The sequence below is a fragment of the Rhineura floridana genome, chromosome 17 (assembly GCF_030035675.1).
Source record: "Rhineura floridana isolate rRhiFlo1 chromosome 17, rRhiFlo1.hap2, whole genome shotgun sequence".
Classification (NCBI taxonomy): Eukaryota; Metazoa; Chordata; class Lepidosauria; order Squamata; family Rhineuridae; genus Rhineura; species Rhineura floridana.
Window position 1 is genome coordinate 16,255,749 of NC_084496.1, and position 17,714 is coordinate 16,273,462.

Here is a 17,714-nt window from a genome sequence, read left to right on the forward strand (position 1 = left end):
AAAAGTTTTTCAGAGGAGGTTCTCACACAGATCTTGTATGGGGCAGCAGTCTGGGGCTGGGAGGATTCTTATCTCTCCAACCTTGAGGCTATCCAAAATAACTTTCTAAAAAAACTCTTGCGTTTACCTATTGGTACTCCGGTGACGTTACTTCGAGCAGAGACCGGATTACCCCCGGTCAGAGCTCATGTCCACTGTGCCCTTCTTACTTTCTGGGGTTCTATAAAAAATGCCCCAGCGAAGCTAATATTGAAATCCTGCTACGAACTGGCCTCAAAGGATAAGTTCTGGCTATCCAGACTCTAGTTTTTATCAATTGTATCATATTCCGGTCCAGGCTTCAAATCTGCCCAATAGAGTGAGGTTGCGGGAGACAATTTTCCTGCATTGTTTTTGGATATATAGATTGGCAATTATTAATGCTAAATTCTCCAAGTGGTACGGAGAAATCAAACAGGATCATCTGCAAGCAAGATACCTGACCTACCCCATATCAATAAATCTAAGACAAGCTTTCACAGCGCTCAGGTTTCAGATGATGCCGAACCTAGTCCTGTCAGGCCATTACCTTCAGCTCCCATGGGACCAGCGGTTGTGTATTTGTGGAACAGCGGTGGTTGAGGATCTGCCCCGTTATTTGCTGGAGTGTCCTTTGTACTCTCACCCTCGGATTAAATTCCTGAGTGGTCTGCTGTCTCAGCCGGGAGCTTACCAGGTTCCTCATATAATTTCCTTCCTTCTATCTGACAAAGATTATACGGTCATATATAGGGTTGCCCAATTCGCCCTGGTGGCACAAAAGCTCCAAGCTAAGCATGTTGCAGAGGTGGCATGTAACTGATCGACAGAGTGGGTGAGTAATTGCCCAGTGATTGTTTAATGGTAAACAATATGTATATAGCTTCCTGTCTGGCCGTCCATGGGTCCTGAAGAACCATTCTATGCATTTTATGGATCTTATGTATATTATGTATTAGGTATTTTATCTTGGGATTTTAATATGTGTGTTGGTGTTATAATTGTGATGCGACGGCCTATGGCTATGCAATAAAGATTCATATTGTATCGACTCTCCCTTTTCTCCTCCCATCTGGCTGTCTTCTACTACTCCCCCCCCAAATGTAGGCAAACAACAGCCATTATCTGAGGTCCCACTCCCCCTGTTGTATCCCCAAAGACACCTTCACAATCAGACATTTATGCTGTAATGTGGATGCCACGGGAAAGAGTTACTTTGTGTGGCCCCACTTCTCTTCCTTTACCGTGAGTAGAATTCCTAAAGTGGGAACTATCGGTCACATCCACAGCGTACATCTAAAGTATGTGGCTTCCCCCAAAGAATCCTGGGAGCTGTAGTTTGTTAAGGGTGCTATGAACTGTAGCTCTGTGAGGGGTAAACTACTTGCCCCAAGTTTCTTTGGGGGAAGTCATGTGCCTTAAATGTATGTTAGATGTGCTTTAGTGTTTTATTTATTAAATGATTTATGCACCACTTTTTAAGGGCACAGCGGCCCTTCTTGGGATTCATAAAACATAATATCCAAAGTCATCGTATCAAAGATAATTCTCTAGAAATGTCATACATTTATAAAATACAGTACTGCAAAAATAATAACCACTTTGCTTAAAACTGAGCAGTGGCCATTACAGTTTCACAACAGTTAGTGAAAAGTGGACTAAAATAAAAATGAGCACATGGCTCTATATGCAGAAGATCCCAGGTTGAAGGCTTGGCATCTCCAGAAAAAGGATCAGGTAGCACAAGCAACAGGGCCTTTTCTGTGGTGGCTCCAGAGTCCGAACTGTGAAACGCCCTCATCTCAGAGCATGGCTTCTGAGCTGCAAATTTTTAAAAAACACGTTCTTTAAAGCTGTTCTTAAATTAAGTTTTTTTTTCTAGAGAACTATGTTACAGAGGAGTGATTCCCAAACTTTCCCCCCGTGGACCACTTGAAAATTACTGATGGTCTTGGTCGACCATTTAGTGATTTTTCTGCTTTTTGTAGCAGTTATAATGTGCTGTGTTAGATGCTGTATGATTTTAATTGTTTTTCTGTTGTATCTTTTATTTCTTATATTGTATTATTGTATTACAATTTGCATTCCATAGAATTCGAGCTGTAATATAATATAAGAAATAATAGAAGCAATAAAAATGCAATGAAAAATCAATATGAACATGCAATGTGGACATGCCGTGGACCACCTAAATGAAGCTTGAGGGTCAGTGGTGCCCCATGGCCCACAGTTTGGGAACTGCTGTTATAGAACATAAGGTTGTATTCAACTAAGTCCTACTCAGAGTAGATGTATTGAATTTAAGGAACCTAGGATAGTAATGTCTGTTAATTTCAGTGGGTCCACTCTGATTAAGACAAACATTGAATTCTACCCATAAACTCCTGCTGTGAAATTAGTGTCTTTTTGATTTTTAACTGGTCTTTTTAATAATGGTTAATACTGCTTCCTTTGCAGGTGTTGATTATTTTTAGATAGTTTGTATTCATTTATGTTACGATATTGTGAGCTACAGCATTTTTTAAATACATAAAATAAAGTTCTGCCTGATACCCTGGAGCTGCTGGTGCTGGTCAGAGTAGACAACATTGAAATGGAAATGGCCTGCCTTCTTTTTTTTTTTCAATTAATTTTTATTCTAATTTTCAAAACCAAAATAACACAAAAAGAAAACAACACAAATCAATAACTAATACAATACAAAAAAATACATATATATAAAAATATTGACTTCGATTTGTCATAGTTCAGCTATAAATCTATAATATATAACAAACCTATCTCTTAATAGATTATAAAATCACCTTCCTCCAGTGGTTATCTTAGTTGGTTTCAAATCTCATTAACATCATATCATTTTAATATTCCACAAAAAGTCAAAGAGAAGTTTCCAATCCTTGAGATATATATCAATCAATTTTTTTTCTAAATAAACAGGCCAATTAATCCAGCTCATCAAATCTACTAAATCCAGTAATTTCAAAACACTATAATTCAACTATAAATCTATAATATATAACAGACCTATCTCTTAATAGATTATAAAATCACTTTCCTCCAGCAGTTATCTTAGTTGGTTTCAAATCTCATTAACATCATATCATTTTAATCTTCCACAAAAAGTCAAAGAGAAGTTTCCAATCCTTGAGATATATGTCAATCAATTTTTTTTTCTAAATAAGCATGTCAATTAATCCAACTCATCAAATCTACTGAGTCCAGTAGTTTCAAATCGCTCTTCTGTCATTATCCATATTGGGTCCATCTTCCATCTTTACGCACCCAAAAATCTTGCTGTCATATAATAAAAGTCTGATAGGAATTTCCTCCATCACAGATATTTTCTTACCATCAAATCCAAATGTAACACTGAAGTATTGTTTCAAAGCCGCATCTCTGCTCCTCTTTTCCACATGATACACTAGTACATTTCTTGAAGGTTTTTCCATTGACACAAAACAGGGATTAATTCTATTAACTTTCTCCATTTCAAGTTCCATCAAATCCTTCCAGTCCAGGAATTTTTTTGAACCGATAATATCTTTATCTCCAATCTCTTCAATTCCTTCAGAGACAGCGCTGTATTCCAAACTGTAATATTTATCTCCAGGATCCGTCACAACCAGGAAATCCAAATCTTTTTTCATGTCCATATTTAAGCCAATCTCCATAGATTGAACCTTGCCTTTAATTTCTTTCATCCTTTTTTTGTTTTCCAGATCTATCTTTATTCTCCTTTCTCATAGAATCCTGAGTTTCTTTCAGCTCCTGTCTCATTTCATGAAATTCAGTTCTCCACACTTGTCTATTATTTCTCAGTTCTTGTTTTATTGAGTTAATCCCATCCATTATTTTCTGAAGCATGTCTAGAAATAAAGTCCCTTCTTGTACATCCATGATCTTCTTAATTGGGAAATGGCCTGCCTTCAAGTCGATCCCGACTTATGGCTACGCTATGAATAGGGATTTCATGGTAAGCGGTATTCAGAGGGGGTTTACCATTGCCTTCCTCTGAGGCTAGTTCTCCCCAGTTGGCTAGGGCCTGCTCAGCTGCACAGGTGGCAGGGCATGTGACACCTGAGCCACTCACTGTGGAGGTGATCTTTAGCTGGCCCTTTAACACCCAGGAGACACTATTGGGGATTTGAACTCTCAGACTCTGGACTCCCAGCGAGGCTCTCCTCCCCACTGTGCTAGATTAAATAGTCTAACTTGGTATAAAGCAGTTTCCTGTATTCTTACAGCAGGTCTCTTGCTCCAGGCATCCCAGTCACTTTTGCTAAAAGGGTGTGCAGAGGGCATAATGGTTTTTCTAAACTGCTGTGGAAACATTTGACTCAAAAAGTGGCATAGTTATGATTTAAATCGGGGGGGGGGAGTGGGATCTGTGATGTGAGGTGACCCATTTTTGCCCCTGTGGTTTGAAATCTTACCATGTGGGCAAAACTCTGTGCAGTGTTTCCTAGGCACCGACAAGTCAGTTGTGTTGGTGTTTTGGAAGTTCTGCACTCTTGCAGGCATCACTGGGCTTTGCAGGCATCACTAACCAACTGATCAGCGGTGCCTGCAAAGGCCCTCTCATCTAAGCTCCACCTTTACCTGACCATTGGGTTTAGGACAGGCAGGTGGGCTTGGCTGAAACAGCCTTCATCCAAATGGGAAGGGCTGGAGGACTTAATTAGGCCTGTGGGCTGCAGGTTCCCCATTCCTCCTTTAAATAAAACAATTTCTTCAAATAGTGAACTTAGGTGGTGAGAGCTGTTAGCACTGCAGCCAATACCAAGAAACAAGGGCAGCAGGCTTATATATATTTGCAAATACATAAAAATCTACTTAACCAGTCACTGAAAAGGGGGGACCAAACAGACCTCACAGGGTAAGATATACTATAATTTGGGTGCAGCCACTGAGAAGGCTCTGTCTCTCATCCCAGCTAAAAATGCCTCAGCCTAGGATAGGACCTAGAGAAGACTCCACTGGATGTTAGAGAGCAGGCAGGCTGATACAGGAAAAGATGGTCCCTCGGGGATCTTGTGAAAGTCGGAAAAGTGAAACATAATGCCTGTTTAGACCTCAACGGATTATTATGTTTACTTGAATTGTATATATTTATGTTTCTCCTTTTGTTTATTGTCTCAAATCAATAAAGAAAATTAATTTTTTAATAAAAATCTACTTAAAAAAACACACAAAAAGAGGGCACCCCCCCAAACACCCCAATGAGGACTGATCTTGGTCACTGCTCATGGAGTGTAGAGCGGCCTTCGCCAGCCTGATGTCCTCCAGATATTGTCAGACTCCAGACCTCAATCAGCTCCAGCCAGCATGGCTTGTGGTCAGGGATGGTGGGAGTGACAATCCAACAACATCTGTAGGGCAATTGGTTCCCACCTCTGATGTAGAGTGGCACAACTCCACATGCCTCCTACAAACTGGGGGTCATTTGGGGTGGTGATGTGTAAATGAGTTAATTCCACACACATGCAACCAGGTAGCCACAGGCCATGGCACTGTTCGCAATTTCAGATGGTCACATGAATAGCCTCAAGGCTGAGTCTGAAAACAGAGAGAGAACTTTGACCAATGACCTCTTTGTCACAGCAATCTTGCCAACAAGATCTTGGCTGCATCTGAGGCTTTCATTCATAACATGATGTTTGTTAAGCTGAAGTTTTTTGGCACTTTTTTTTTTTGGTGGGAACTGTGACTCTTGTTGAGTTCTGAAACTGTAGATCTTCTTTTGCAATTTCAGTGGCATTAAAGTATGCTGTTTGAAGTTAATAATTAGCCCTATGTACGTCCATAGACCTAAATAATGAGGAGAATGGAAATCTAGAAACAATTTGCTATTACTTATGGTAATTATTAAGTGTTTGGAAGAATTTGTCCCAGTTCCATTTAGGTGGATGCACAAGAGAGGGACTGTGCAAGAGACTAACATGTTGCAAAAAATAAATCGTCAAAAAATGCTGGCCTAAAATATTTATTAGCACTCTCAGCTGTGTGGTCACTTGAAGCAAACTAACAGGCTTAATGGGGGGAAATAGTCCACTGTCCCATTTATTGCATGTATTGACAAAAATCTGGCCTTCGTGCACCCACCCTTGACTCAACTAATCATTTTGGAAGGATAACATTGCATAACAAATAATTTGATCAAGTTGTATTAATTTTGATAAACCGTCCATAAAAGTAAGAACACCACAAAGCAATCTTTTTGAGCTTGGCCATGTGGAGATAATTCTTGCTTGCCCTGGACCACCTGTTGGAAGGTTCAAGTCATTTCCAGAGAATGCTGGGTACCATCTGGATGTGGTGATGCCATAAAATAAAATAGAAAGAGAGTGATTTTTGGAACTCTGGTGAGGTGGCTGTTGAAGGTGTGGAAAGGATAGATGATTACAGATATTGCCAGCTGAGTATAGATTAATATAAGCAATCCAGGGATGCCGCTCAACAAGATCAGCCTCAGAAGACCTTCTCTCGATCCCACCGGTTAAAACAGCCAGACTGGTGAGGACCAGAGGGAGGGCCTTTTCAATAGTGGCCCACACCCTGTGGAATTCTCTCCCAAATGATCTCTGCCATGCCCGTTGGATGATGAGCTTCCGCCGGACTTTGAAGACCTGGTTCTTCAGGCAAGCCTTTGGGTTGGGTTTTTATTATTGGGTTCTAATATTTTAACATTTTAATGTTTAATGTATTTTACTTTGTACGTCGCCCAGAGTGGCTGGACAACCAGCCAGATGGGCGACTAATAAATATAATATAATAATAATAATAATCCAAATAGGTATCTAAACAACATTGACAATTGTACGCCATGTGTTCAAATATGGGCAGTGAGATCTTCAGACTACTGAAGATGGGTGGTGGTGTTTGTCCTTCTGGCCTTGCAGTGTAAGGGTGCAATCCAAGACATGTCTACTCAGAAGTGAGCTCCATTGGGTTCAGTGGGACTTACTTCCAGGTAAGTGTGAACTGGATTGCAGCCTTCTTTTCTTTGCCCCCATAAGGCCTCTCAGGATGCACTTTTGTTGTCCATCTGTTAGTCCCCCACACCATGGGAATATAATTTCTAACGAGACTTAGTATATGGTACAGTATGCTTAGTTGCTGCTGGGACATAATGTTTAATATATTTACAGAATTGTCCAGTCCACAGTGGCTATGGGAAAAGTATTGCCCTCCCCCACAGAAGTACCAGGCCTGGATAACAGTGATGGAATATTGGGCTTACACCATGTCAGACTATTTACCCATTTGGCCTACTGTTGCCCACACTGACAGGTAGCATCACTCAGAAAAATCAGGCAGCAGGTTATATGAAAGCCCTCTCTGCAGAGACTCTGAAGAAAATTGGTAGAGGTTGAACTTGGGATCTTTTGCATACAAAGTGTCCTACCAGTGAACTGAGGTCCTTTCTGAAGCTATATCTTTCTGTTTTGCCGGGATGCACATTAATGTTTGCATTTTTTGAAAATTGTCTTAATAGAAGACACTGGGTTGATTCCAACTATCTTTTACTTGAGAGTAGGCCCATTAAAATTAATAGACCTAAGTTAGTCATGTCCATTAATGGCTCTGTTCTGAGTAGGGCTGACAATGGGTACAACCCATTCTGAGGTCGTTGAACGGAAGAATGGCATGTTTAAGTCATTTACAACAATGAATTAAAATAGGAAAATGTTGGTGTCCAAAAGGGGTGGGGCAAAACCATGATCCTGTTAGCACAGTACAGCAACATCCAGAATATGTTTAGCAAGGAGCCTCTCTGTACTAATAGGCAAGATAACCTGGGGGAGGTTGTCTGTCTGTCTCTTCATGCAAACAGCTTCTGGCTTGCTTAAAGTCCCTGTACAGTTTGCCCTCCCTTCTCTCCCCCTCCCTTCTCTCCCCCTCCCTCAACCAAGAAAATGTGTCCCTGGTGAACTGACTGTTTGCTCTCCTCGTCAAACAAAAATGTGATTTGAGTGGAAACCAGACTTTGGAACAGTAGTGTTTCCACATGCAAGAAAAAGGAGAATTCTCCTTTAACTTCTGCAAATACAGCACTGGAGTTTCATTTCTCTGGCTTGGAAAAAACACAGTGCAGTACTATGGCTGTTGCTTCCCCTCCTTTTCTCTCTTTGCCTTCAAGAATAATGCCCCAGGCTTGGGGTAACCACGCAATCCAGTGTTTACACATTACTCTGAACACAAGTACAAGCTGTCTTTACACTCGTGCAACTGCTTGTGTGAAAGAGTGCACACATGTTGATTTGTATAGCTCTAGGTAAACAAACTGTATGCTTGTTGAACGTTAACGTATGAATAACTGTACGAGTGTCCACCGCTGAACTATTTGCATGCCCTGTAGAGAGATTGTGTACTTGTTGAATGTGACCTCTTAATGCCCTCTTGTCTTCGGGCACTGAGCTGTTTGAGTGCGATGTGGGCAGAAGACAGGGGTACAGATTCCTTCCTTACAAGGAGGATTCCTTCCTTACAAGGAGGGATCTGTGAAAGCAGCTGTCTTAGTACTCTGCTCATCTGCTCTCATGGGTTCCTAGCCAGAAGTTACGATAAATGAGCAAATACAGTGCTTAAATGCAGTGTAGTGTATTTGGGTGCTGTTCATGTAGTCCAGGGTGAGGAACCTCAAGGCTGGGCCCTCCAGGCCTCTCTGTCTGGCCCTTGGGACTCTGCCCAGACCACGACCCTTCAGGTCACACACCCCACTGCCCCTGCTTTACGCCCTCTTTTAATGGTTTTTACCTTGCCTGAATGTTTCTCTGAACTGTGATAATACTTCTTCCTTTCCTGGATGGAGAGTGATGTGTGTCTGGCAGTGGCTGTTGGTGGCTCCATGTCAGTGAGGCATTCTGGGAAGGAATCAATTCTGGGAAGCACCCTGGACAGCTTCTTGAAAGTTTAGACTGAAAAGTGGGGCGGATTCCTCTGCCTCACTGAGATGGAGTCTGCATCTGCGTTGGAATTGCTTTGTAATATGTTCTTAAACCTTTTAAAAATGTTTTTAATCTTAGGTGTTTTGAAAGCTTTTTTTAAAGTAACGCTTTTGAAGACGTTTTGTTTTGTTTTAATGTGTTTTAAAGTTTGTTTTTATGATGATTTAATGTTTTTGGTGCTTTTCTTTGCTGCCCTGGGCTCCTGCTGGGAGGAAGGGCGGGATATAATAATAATAATAATAATAATAATAATAATAATAATAATAATAATAATAATAATAATGGAGCCACCAGCTGCTACTGGTGTCTGGCCACACCTACTTTTGCCATGCCCACAGGAAGCACATGCAGCCCCTGGAATATTGCCCAAGAGGAAATGCCCAAGAGAAAGATGGGACTCTGTCTTTGTACAATAAAGCTATAGCCCAGCCAAACAGAAGTTGGTTGCTATACCTGCATCTCTCCATCCAGGGAAGCAAGAGGCACTATTACAGTTCAAGGGCACAATGGAGTGTGTGGAGCCGGGCCATTGAGGAGTGTGGCCTGGGGAGAGTCCTGAGGGCTGGATACAGAAGCCTAGAGGGGTTCCCCATCCAGAAATAGAGAGACCAACCAAAATGGCGGTGATACGTGTGGTTGTCTAGGAGCTTAAGGAAGTGGCAAAGGAGGCAAATAACCCTCCCCAGCCTACTGTTATGTAGGCCTTATGAAGGGCATATTGTCAAATGCTCTGCATTCAATTTGTTTTTAATGTTTTTAAAGGAACTTAATGTGCAACTTCTCTGCATTTTCTTCTTCTACTTCCCCCACTAGGATATGCTCTTCCTCCAGGTCCACTGCCACATAACTATCCCAACACCACGTACACGATAATCCAGCAGCCTCCCACCACGTCTGTTGTAGTTGTCGGCGGCTGCCCAGCTTGCAGGTAACTCTCCTTCTGCTATGTCTTGTCTTTTAATATCGCCCTCGTAGAAATTCACTGATGGTTATATGGATAACTGGCTGGAGTAGGAGAACTGCAGCAAGAAAGCATAGTCTTTTCCCCTCTCCTTAAACACAAAATAGCATTCTGTTCAACTTATAACAGGACACCAGCCTTTCTGGGTCAGTGGGCACATTTGGAATGTTCAGAAATTGCTGTGGGCACCGGCCACCAAATGGCTGTCATTGGAGTGTGTGGCATAATGCAAAATGGCTGCTCCCAATGTTCCTTCTAAGCCCCTGGCCACATCCTTCTGTTGGACAACATACCTGTGTTTACCACATGGCTAGCCTGTTCTCCCACAACTAGCCTGCTGTTCTCAAGTGCAGTGGGGGACAGTTTCCTGTCTCCAGCACTGAAGGAAGATTCAGGTGCCCTTCTAGTCTGCTTCTATACATGGAATGGTAGCATCCTTTGCATCAAACAGCAAAATATGCTTCATCTCTGGCAGCAAAATGTGTTGGACCAGTTTTGCAACTAGCATTTGGAGCTGATCAAGCATAGGTCTGCCAGCCAGGTTTGAAACTGCGAATTGCAGCTGAATTATTGTTGCTGCGTTTTTAAATCCTGGAGTTGAATGTCCTGCTCCCCCCTCCCCAAACCTAAGTAAATGTAATGATCTAAGGCAGGTGTCATGGGCCCAGCAGAGTGTTCCTGGGGTGATCAGGAAGAGGAGGAGGAGGAGATCTGGCACACAGGGGTCTCAGCATTTTAGACAGTGACAGCTCCCCACCTGCCTGACAATGAGCCGACCCCTGTTCCTCCTCTCCCTTTTTGCCCCAGCTGCTGCTGCTACTACCTTCGATTGAAGGGGGGGAATCGGAGCCTTGACCAGACACACTGTCTGAGGAAGGTTTGCTAGACCTGCCTCCGCCCTCATTACCAAGGATGTGCCAGCAGATGCACTGACAGGCACAATCAGCGCCCACTCCTGTAGGAGTGCCCGCTTGCTAACTCAGTCCCATTCAGAGAGACCTTCACCATGCAAATAGAGAGCCCGCCTGGAACCTTTTTAAGGAGTCTTGAGGGGTGTGTCTAGTTGCTGCAACAACATCTTAGCTCGAGTAGTCATGCTTTGTACTGCTTTGTAGAGAGACAGATTTCCGTGTAACCTGTAAACTGATTTATGAAACGCTCTAAGCTGAAATTCCACATTAAACATGGGTCCATCCGCCTCTGCTAGCGGATATCATAGGGGAAATCCCTCCTGTTTTCAGTACTATCTGCTGTGTCGATAGGAACTCAGATGGCAGTACTCTGAGCCTTGCCAGACAACTGTGGGACGGATAGGATGCTCCCTCCCGCTCCATGTCACTTGAGTTCTGGGGAAATCCTAGAGTTCAATAAAAGCACTTTGTGGGGCGGGGTGAGAATCATTTCAATAAGAAGATAGTGATAGTAGTTGCACTTCTCTGAGAGACAGGTTTGCACACCAGTGAGTCTGAGTCTGAATCCAACAGGGTTGTCCAGGACAACTGGGATGAGAAACCTGTGGCTCTCCAGATGTTGGGAGTAAGAGTCTGCAACATGTCTAGGACCAGAGGTTCCCCACCCCTGCCTTAATGGTTGTGCCCAAGCTACTTAGCAAGCAGGTTCCACCTTGCAAAGGTCATGACTTTAATTGGCTTATTCATTAGTAGTGGTGAAAAGCAAGGTCAAAGCTTTTTTTGAGACTGTAAGGGAAAAGCTAGTCAGGACTGGAATATTCACCATAGTGATAAGTTAATCACATTTGGTGGTTATATTGTTATTTTTAAATGTTTTATCCCATCTTCTGATTTTATGTCTCCACTGTGGCTAATAGAATTGGATACTAAAAATAACTACTCTGCAGTTAAATTATTGCACATATTGCTGTTCGGAGCAGAAGCAAGAAAGGGCATATTTTGGGCCAATCCAAAGACTTGTGGAAGAGGACCAACCTGATCTGATGTCTAAGAGCTAATAAGGGAAAAGTAAGAGTTAAGCAGAAACTGATGGGTGGATGGCAAAGGCAGATGGATCTTAGCTACCCTAAGAGGTGTTGTCCTTTTGCCCATCACTAGAAGACTTTCAGATATTGAAGCTGAGAGGGCAGCTGAAACAAGTCAGTCTATTTAGAATTTTAACAGGACAGTGTGGTGTTCGGAGTGAACTGTAAGGCTGGGAGGATTGACAGCAACCTTTGTGAAGTTTGTGGAGTGGAGGATACAGCTGATCTAGGTAATATGGGCCCCCTTGAGTTATAGGGATGAAAAAGAGCCTCTCCTTCAAAATATTTAATAATTTGAGCATTGCAAATTTGTCTTTGGAGTCTGACTTTCAAGACAAAAATCTTTGGGGCTCAGTGCTGGAGACCCTGTGAAAGTTTTTGAGAGATGCAAGGCTTTATGAGTGAATGTTAGTGAGGTGTAATAACACTATGGTCAGTAGGTGGAGGTAATAGGACCTTTCCTCTGGCTTTGTAACACCACTGAACTCCAAAGAGAAAAAGTAAGGCTAATGCCCCTAGGGGAGGGGTTGCTTTGGTGCCACCACAGAGAAGAGTTGATTTGATTTAAATCACTTCTCTGAAAGACTCAGTTTTAATTATTTAAATCACAGTTTAAATCATTAGTGAGGAAGATTCTATTTAATCATCCTTTTTATCAGAAGTACATTATTGTTTAATATCACCTTAATACTTATTCAGAGATGTAGGTTTTATTAGGATACACACTAAGCGATTATACTGAATTGTTTCAAGTTAATTTTCATCAAAAATGAGATGATAATTTGGTCATTTTAGTACTAAAGCTGAAGGAATGAATTAATTAAATAATGATGATATTCTTGTAATGATGTGCCGGAATCACCACCACCAAATAGACTTTTAAATTGTACTAATAAGATGTTTTATTCTTCTGGTTAGTTTTTTTTTCTTCAACAAACAACATCATTAGCAAAACATGCATATGGTTTTTTGAATGGTTAACTATTTCAGTTTTTAGATAAAGGTACAGTTCTTCAAAAAATAATTTTTTGACAATTTCAACCAAGTCAACACGAGAAACTTAAAATATTGGGTGGTACAGTTCATTGTCTGGAATACAAGCTTTCTTGCTTTTTCAGTTCCAAACTTATTTCTCAATTTAGAATGAAAGTCTAAAGGAAGAAAAAATTCTCTCTATACTTGCAGAAGAGGCTGCTGCTATAAAGAGCTGGAATACCACTTCAGCTGTCTCTTCCTTGTTCAGATCGACTCCATCTCCCCAAGTTCTCTATTCATTGACCTTCTCTCTTTGCACTTAGAGAGAGGCAAGGCCTTGAGAGAGAAAGACAGAGTGTGTACTTCATGTACACCACATGCAGAATAGGACTGATCAGGTTATCTCCCATTTCCATAAACTGCTGTTAACATATACCTAGAATATAATTGGAAGTTGTATAATTAGTATTCATGATGATATCTTTGACCTAGGCTCTTTTTTTACTAATTATTTTAAGAAAATTTTGATCTTCGACATTTTAGTCTGATTTAAATAAAAAAAAATCTGATGTAGATTTTAAAAAATCCATTTTTTTTTAAAAATCACTGATTTTTATCAACCCTGCCATTGGTCCATCTAGCTCAGTATTATCTGCCCCAAATATGGGGAGCTTGTGGCCCTTTAGATGTTGCTGAACAACTCCTCCCATCATCCCTGGCCATCGGCCATGCTTGCTGGAGCTGATGAGAGTTGTAGTTCACCAACATCTGGAGGGCCAAAGGTTCCCCACGCCTGCTCTACACTGACTGGTAGCGACTCTCCAGGGTTTTGGGAAGGGGGTCTCTTCCCAGGTCTGGAGATGACTTTCTCCTGGGACTTTCTGCATGCAAGCAGTTGCGCTACCACAGAGCCACAGCCCTTCCCCAGCTGCCAGGAACAGGAGGGTGGAGAGAAGAGGGAAAACTGAAATGGATAGAATGATAGGAGGATGGAATGGGCAGTCCGCTGCCTGCCAGAGGAGGCTGGTGCAGTAGGGCAAATGGGGCGTTGCTCCACCAACTTCAGTCTGAACATTGCCTGCCCTTAGCTGCTTGCCTTCTCACATGCATCTAGTCCAGGGGGTGGCACTGCCTGTTGGTTTCCCTTGCCCTAGTCTCAGTGTTGTTATAGAACTCAGCAGGGAGGGGGAGGAAGGGAGCAAAAGTAGAACAAGTTGTCATTGGCTCTGGTTCCACCTACTGTTGGGCTCCCTGCCTTCCACCATACCAGTCTCTGTGGGCAGCATCCACCACTGCTGCTGCCATCATGTGGTCCCTGACAGGTCCACTCCTGTACCCGGAATGCAGTCCTCGATAGAAAAGCATTCCCCATCTTTGGTGTATGAGATGCTAACTCTGGAACTCTTTATAGTGGCTGCCAAAGGACAACTAACTTTTGATAAAAGATGTTGTTGACGAGTATTTTTAAAATCCCAATAGTTCTTCAATTAGCAGCAGCAGGGCAGCTTAAATGAGAGTCCCTGCTTGTGGTATAAATAAACTTTGTCTATTTCTGGATCATCTAGCAGTGACATCGCTTTAAGCCACAGGGAAGCTGCTTAAGTTCTCTGGGCCGACTCTTACTTTATAGCTAAGATTAGCCTGCCTTTACATGGAGCATGTTACTGACCACTTCCTGACTTCCCCCTCCCTGGTTATCTGATCTTAAAAAATACCTTCCACAAAGAAAAACTGTGTGGTGGTATTGTTTCTGTAACTTTTAAATGTATTTTGTACATGTACATGTACTGCGGGCTTCCCCCAGGCACCTGGTTGGCCACTGTGAGAACAGGATGCTGGACTAGATGGGCCACTGGCCTGATCCAGCAGGCTCTTCTTATGTTCTTATGTTCTTATGTTCTTATGTAGCAATGAGCTAAGGCAGGACAAATGCAACCAATGACTGCTGAACATCATGACCAGTTGGCAGTACTCTTATGGCTAGGCATTAGCCTAGACCAGCCTTTGACAATCTGGTGCCCTCCAGGTGTTTTGGACTACAACTCCCATCACCCCTGGCCAGCATAATTGTAGGATGCTGGGGCTGATGAGAGCCTTGCTGTGTTGGCTGGGGCTAATGGGAAGTGTAGCCCAAAGCACCTGGAGGGTACTAGGTAGATGAAGACTGACTTAGCCCCCAAATGCATTATACATTTCAAGCAATTAAACAGTCATGGTTTCCCCCAAAGAATCCTGGGAGCTGTTGTTTGTTAAGGGTGCTGAGAGTTTTTAGGAGACCTCTTCCCCTCACAGCTACAATTTTCAGAGCAGTTTCACAATCAATTCCTTTTCCAAAGGAAGTTTGGAGATTCTACCTCTTTGAGGGGAATTCTTCTTTGAGAGTAGTGCTCCCTGTTTCCTCCCCATGGGCAGCATGAATGGAATAAGCAAAGTGAGTATTCACTAATAGGCAAAAAACCTTGCAGTTTAAGAACATCCGTATTTCTATCAAACTTTAAAAAGTAGGGAAATTGGGCAGCTATAATGAATGCACCAGGGGAGCAGGAGACCTGACCTCTCTGAGATATTGTACTGCCCTACAAATTTGTAAAAATGCAGAGACGGGGTCCGGACGGTTTCCGCTTCCGGTTAGACACATTCCTTGTACGCTCAGCTTTTGTCAAAGGATTTACAATTTACTTTGACCTTTGAAATCTTCTTACTCATGAAGTTTTGGCTGAAAGTCTCCACAGTAGATGTATTTTCATCTGTGGTTTTTTTACTTTACTCTGCACAGCTGATAAGAAGGCTTTAATCGCAAGGGCGAAACCGCCATTACTTCTCCACGACTGACATAGGTTTTATCCAGTCAGTCAGTTAAAACAACGTTAATTCTGTGAAAACTGATTATCAGTGTCATCTTTTAACAGCCCTTGGAAATAGGGAGTTCTGACGGCTTACAACTCAGTTAAAGCCTCTTGGCATTTGATTAATAGCATTTTTTCAGCAGAAGCAGTGAGAGTGGCAATGGATGGAGATTTTCCAAGGAGCAAAAAGCAAACAAAAATTACGAACTACTTCTTTTATGCACAGGATTCTTTGCACGTATCTTCACTCCCTTCTAAAGACTCAGCAAGTAACCTCCCCCCCCCCACAGATGCATGAATGGAACTTAGAACAACCTTTCTCAGTGGAAGCATATGTTGCTAATGTAGCTGCAAAATCTTTGGCAGAGGAACTATTAGATGCTGGATTCAACTGCATGTCAAGTACAGACCTTGAGAGCTCAACCACTGAAATGATAACTATTGACTCTGCCCATGATTCACAGAGGCAACTACCAACACCGACAGAATTACAATTTCAAACCCCTATCCCCATTTCGGCATCTAAGACCTCTACTTCTGGCTGGCCAGCCGCACTGTTTGAAGAACTGAGTTTGGTGAAAGGATTTCTTGCAGAAACAAACAGTTCACTCACCACCTTGGTGGAATCATTTGGCGTTTACCTGTTGCAGGAGTCGGAAGAACAGAGAGTCTCGGCAACTTCGTTATTCACCAGGACGCAACAGGAACTGGAATCAAAAGGTGCAAGCAACACAAAGAAAAACAAGAACAAATTAACAAAGAAATTTTTAATGGCTGGGAAACAAAAACAAAAGTTAAAGACTAAGAAATCAAAGAACCTTAAAGGTATCAAAACTTCTTCTACTAACAAAATGAATTTTAAGCCACTGTTCAAGCTCCTTGATACTCAGAAGCCCAACTCTTCCCATAGGAAACAATTCCAGACCAACCCCAAGCGCACCTCCACCCTACAAAAAAAACAGTGATCATTTAACACAGAGGACTAAACATGCCAATTTGGATTTACAAAACAGGGATGATCAAACCAACACCCTATCAACATCGACACAATCGAATACAAGGACCTTCACCATTAACACTCAAAGTTATCCCTGGAACTTAGTTTTACAAACGGACCAAGTAGTAATGACATATAATCAAAGGTACTTGGCACGTTGCCCTCCATTTCCAAGCATTCCATTTTTTGACAAATGTTTTGCTCGTTTGCTGCAACCTCCATACAGCACAAGTTACATCAAGTCCCTGGTTAATGTATCTTCTGATACCAGCTATCCCCGTCTGATTGTTACCCTGCATTCGCCAAGAATTGCTAATCAGATTTATTACAGACGGGAGAATTTTATGAACTTTGGCATAACAATACAAAGATATTACATTAACTCTGCTTCTCCCTCACCTTTAGTTACATTTAACACTCAATCCTTTAATGAGTCTTTTGCGGAGTCTCCGTCTATCTCTCCCTATGACAGTCCAGTGTCTCTTTTATAGCTCAGCCCACAACTGGAAACCAATACAAATGCTTCTCCCTTCCGGTCACAATCCTTATCAGTTCTATTGCACGATCTGGAACCGAAGGAACAACAACTTAAGGACTTATACTCCCAACTCCCATTCACAGAACACACGTTAATAATAAATAAATTACACAATTTAATTCTCCGTCTGAAGGATATGAAAGTCAATGAGAGTCTGTTGGAATATCAGCCCAATCCTACCCTTAGTGCTATGGCACATTCTCCTGTTAAACCATTTAAAACGAAGAACCCGACTATTACATCTGCTAACTCCAATGTAGCAATATTTTCAGATTACACTGGTTCTTTAAACCGTATAGAGGCATTACAGTGACATTCTTCTCACAAAATAACTCCACCTTGTGGCCTCACAACTACTTCAACTCTATCTAAAACCTGTAGCAACCGAAAAACACCACTGACTCAGACGCCTCTGCAGCTTATATCATGGAATAT

The 17,714-nt window shown here is 42.0% G+C and overlaps 1 protein-coding gene across 2 annotated transcripts in view; it reads left to right on the forward strand.

Moving 5' to 3' along the window:
* The window catches only part of BRI3 (brain protein I3), a 42,611-nt gene that overhangs the window by 9,500 nt on the left and 15,397 nt on the right, over positions 1–17,714 (forward strand). For both annotated transcript variants that reach the window (XM_061599311.1, XM_061599312.1), the window contains exon 2: positions 9,780–9,894. In XM_061599311.1, coding sequence (XP_061455295.1) covers positions 9,780–9,894 — 115 coding nt within the window. The remainder of the gene's footprint in view (positions 1–9,779; positions 9,895–17,714) is intronic.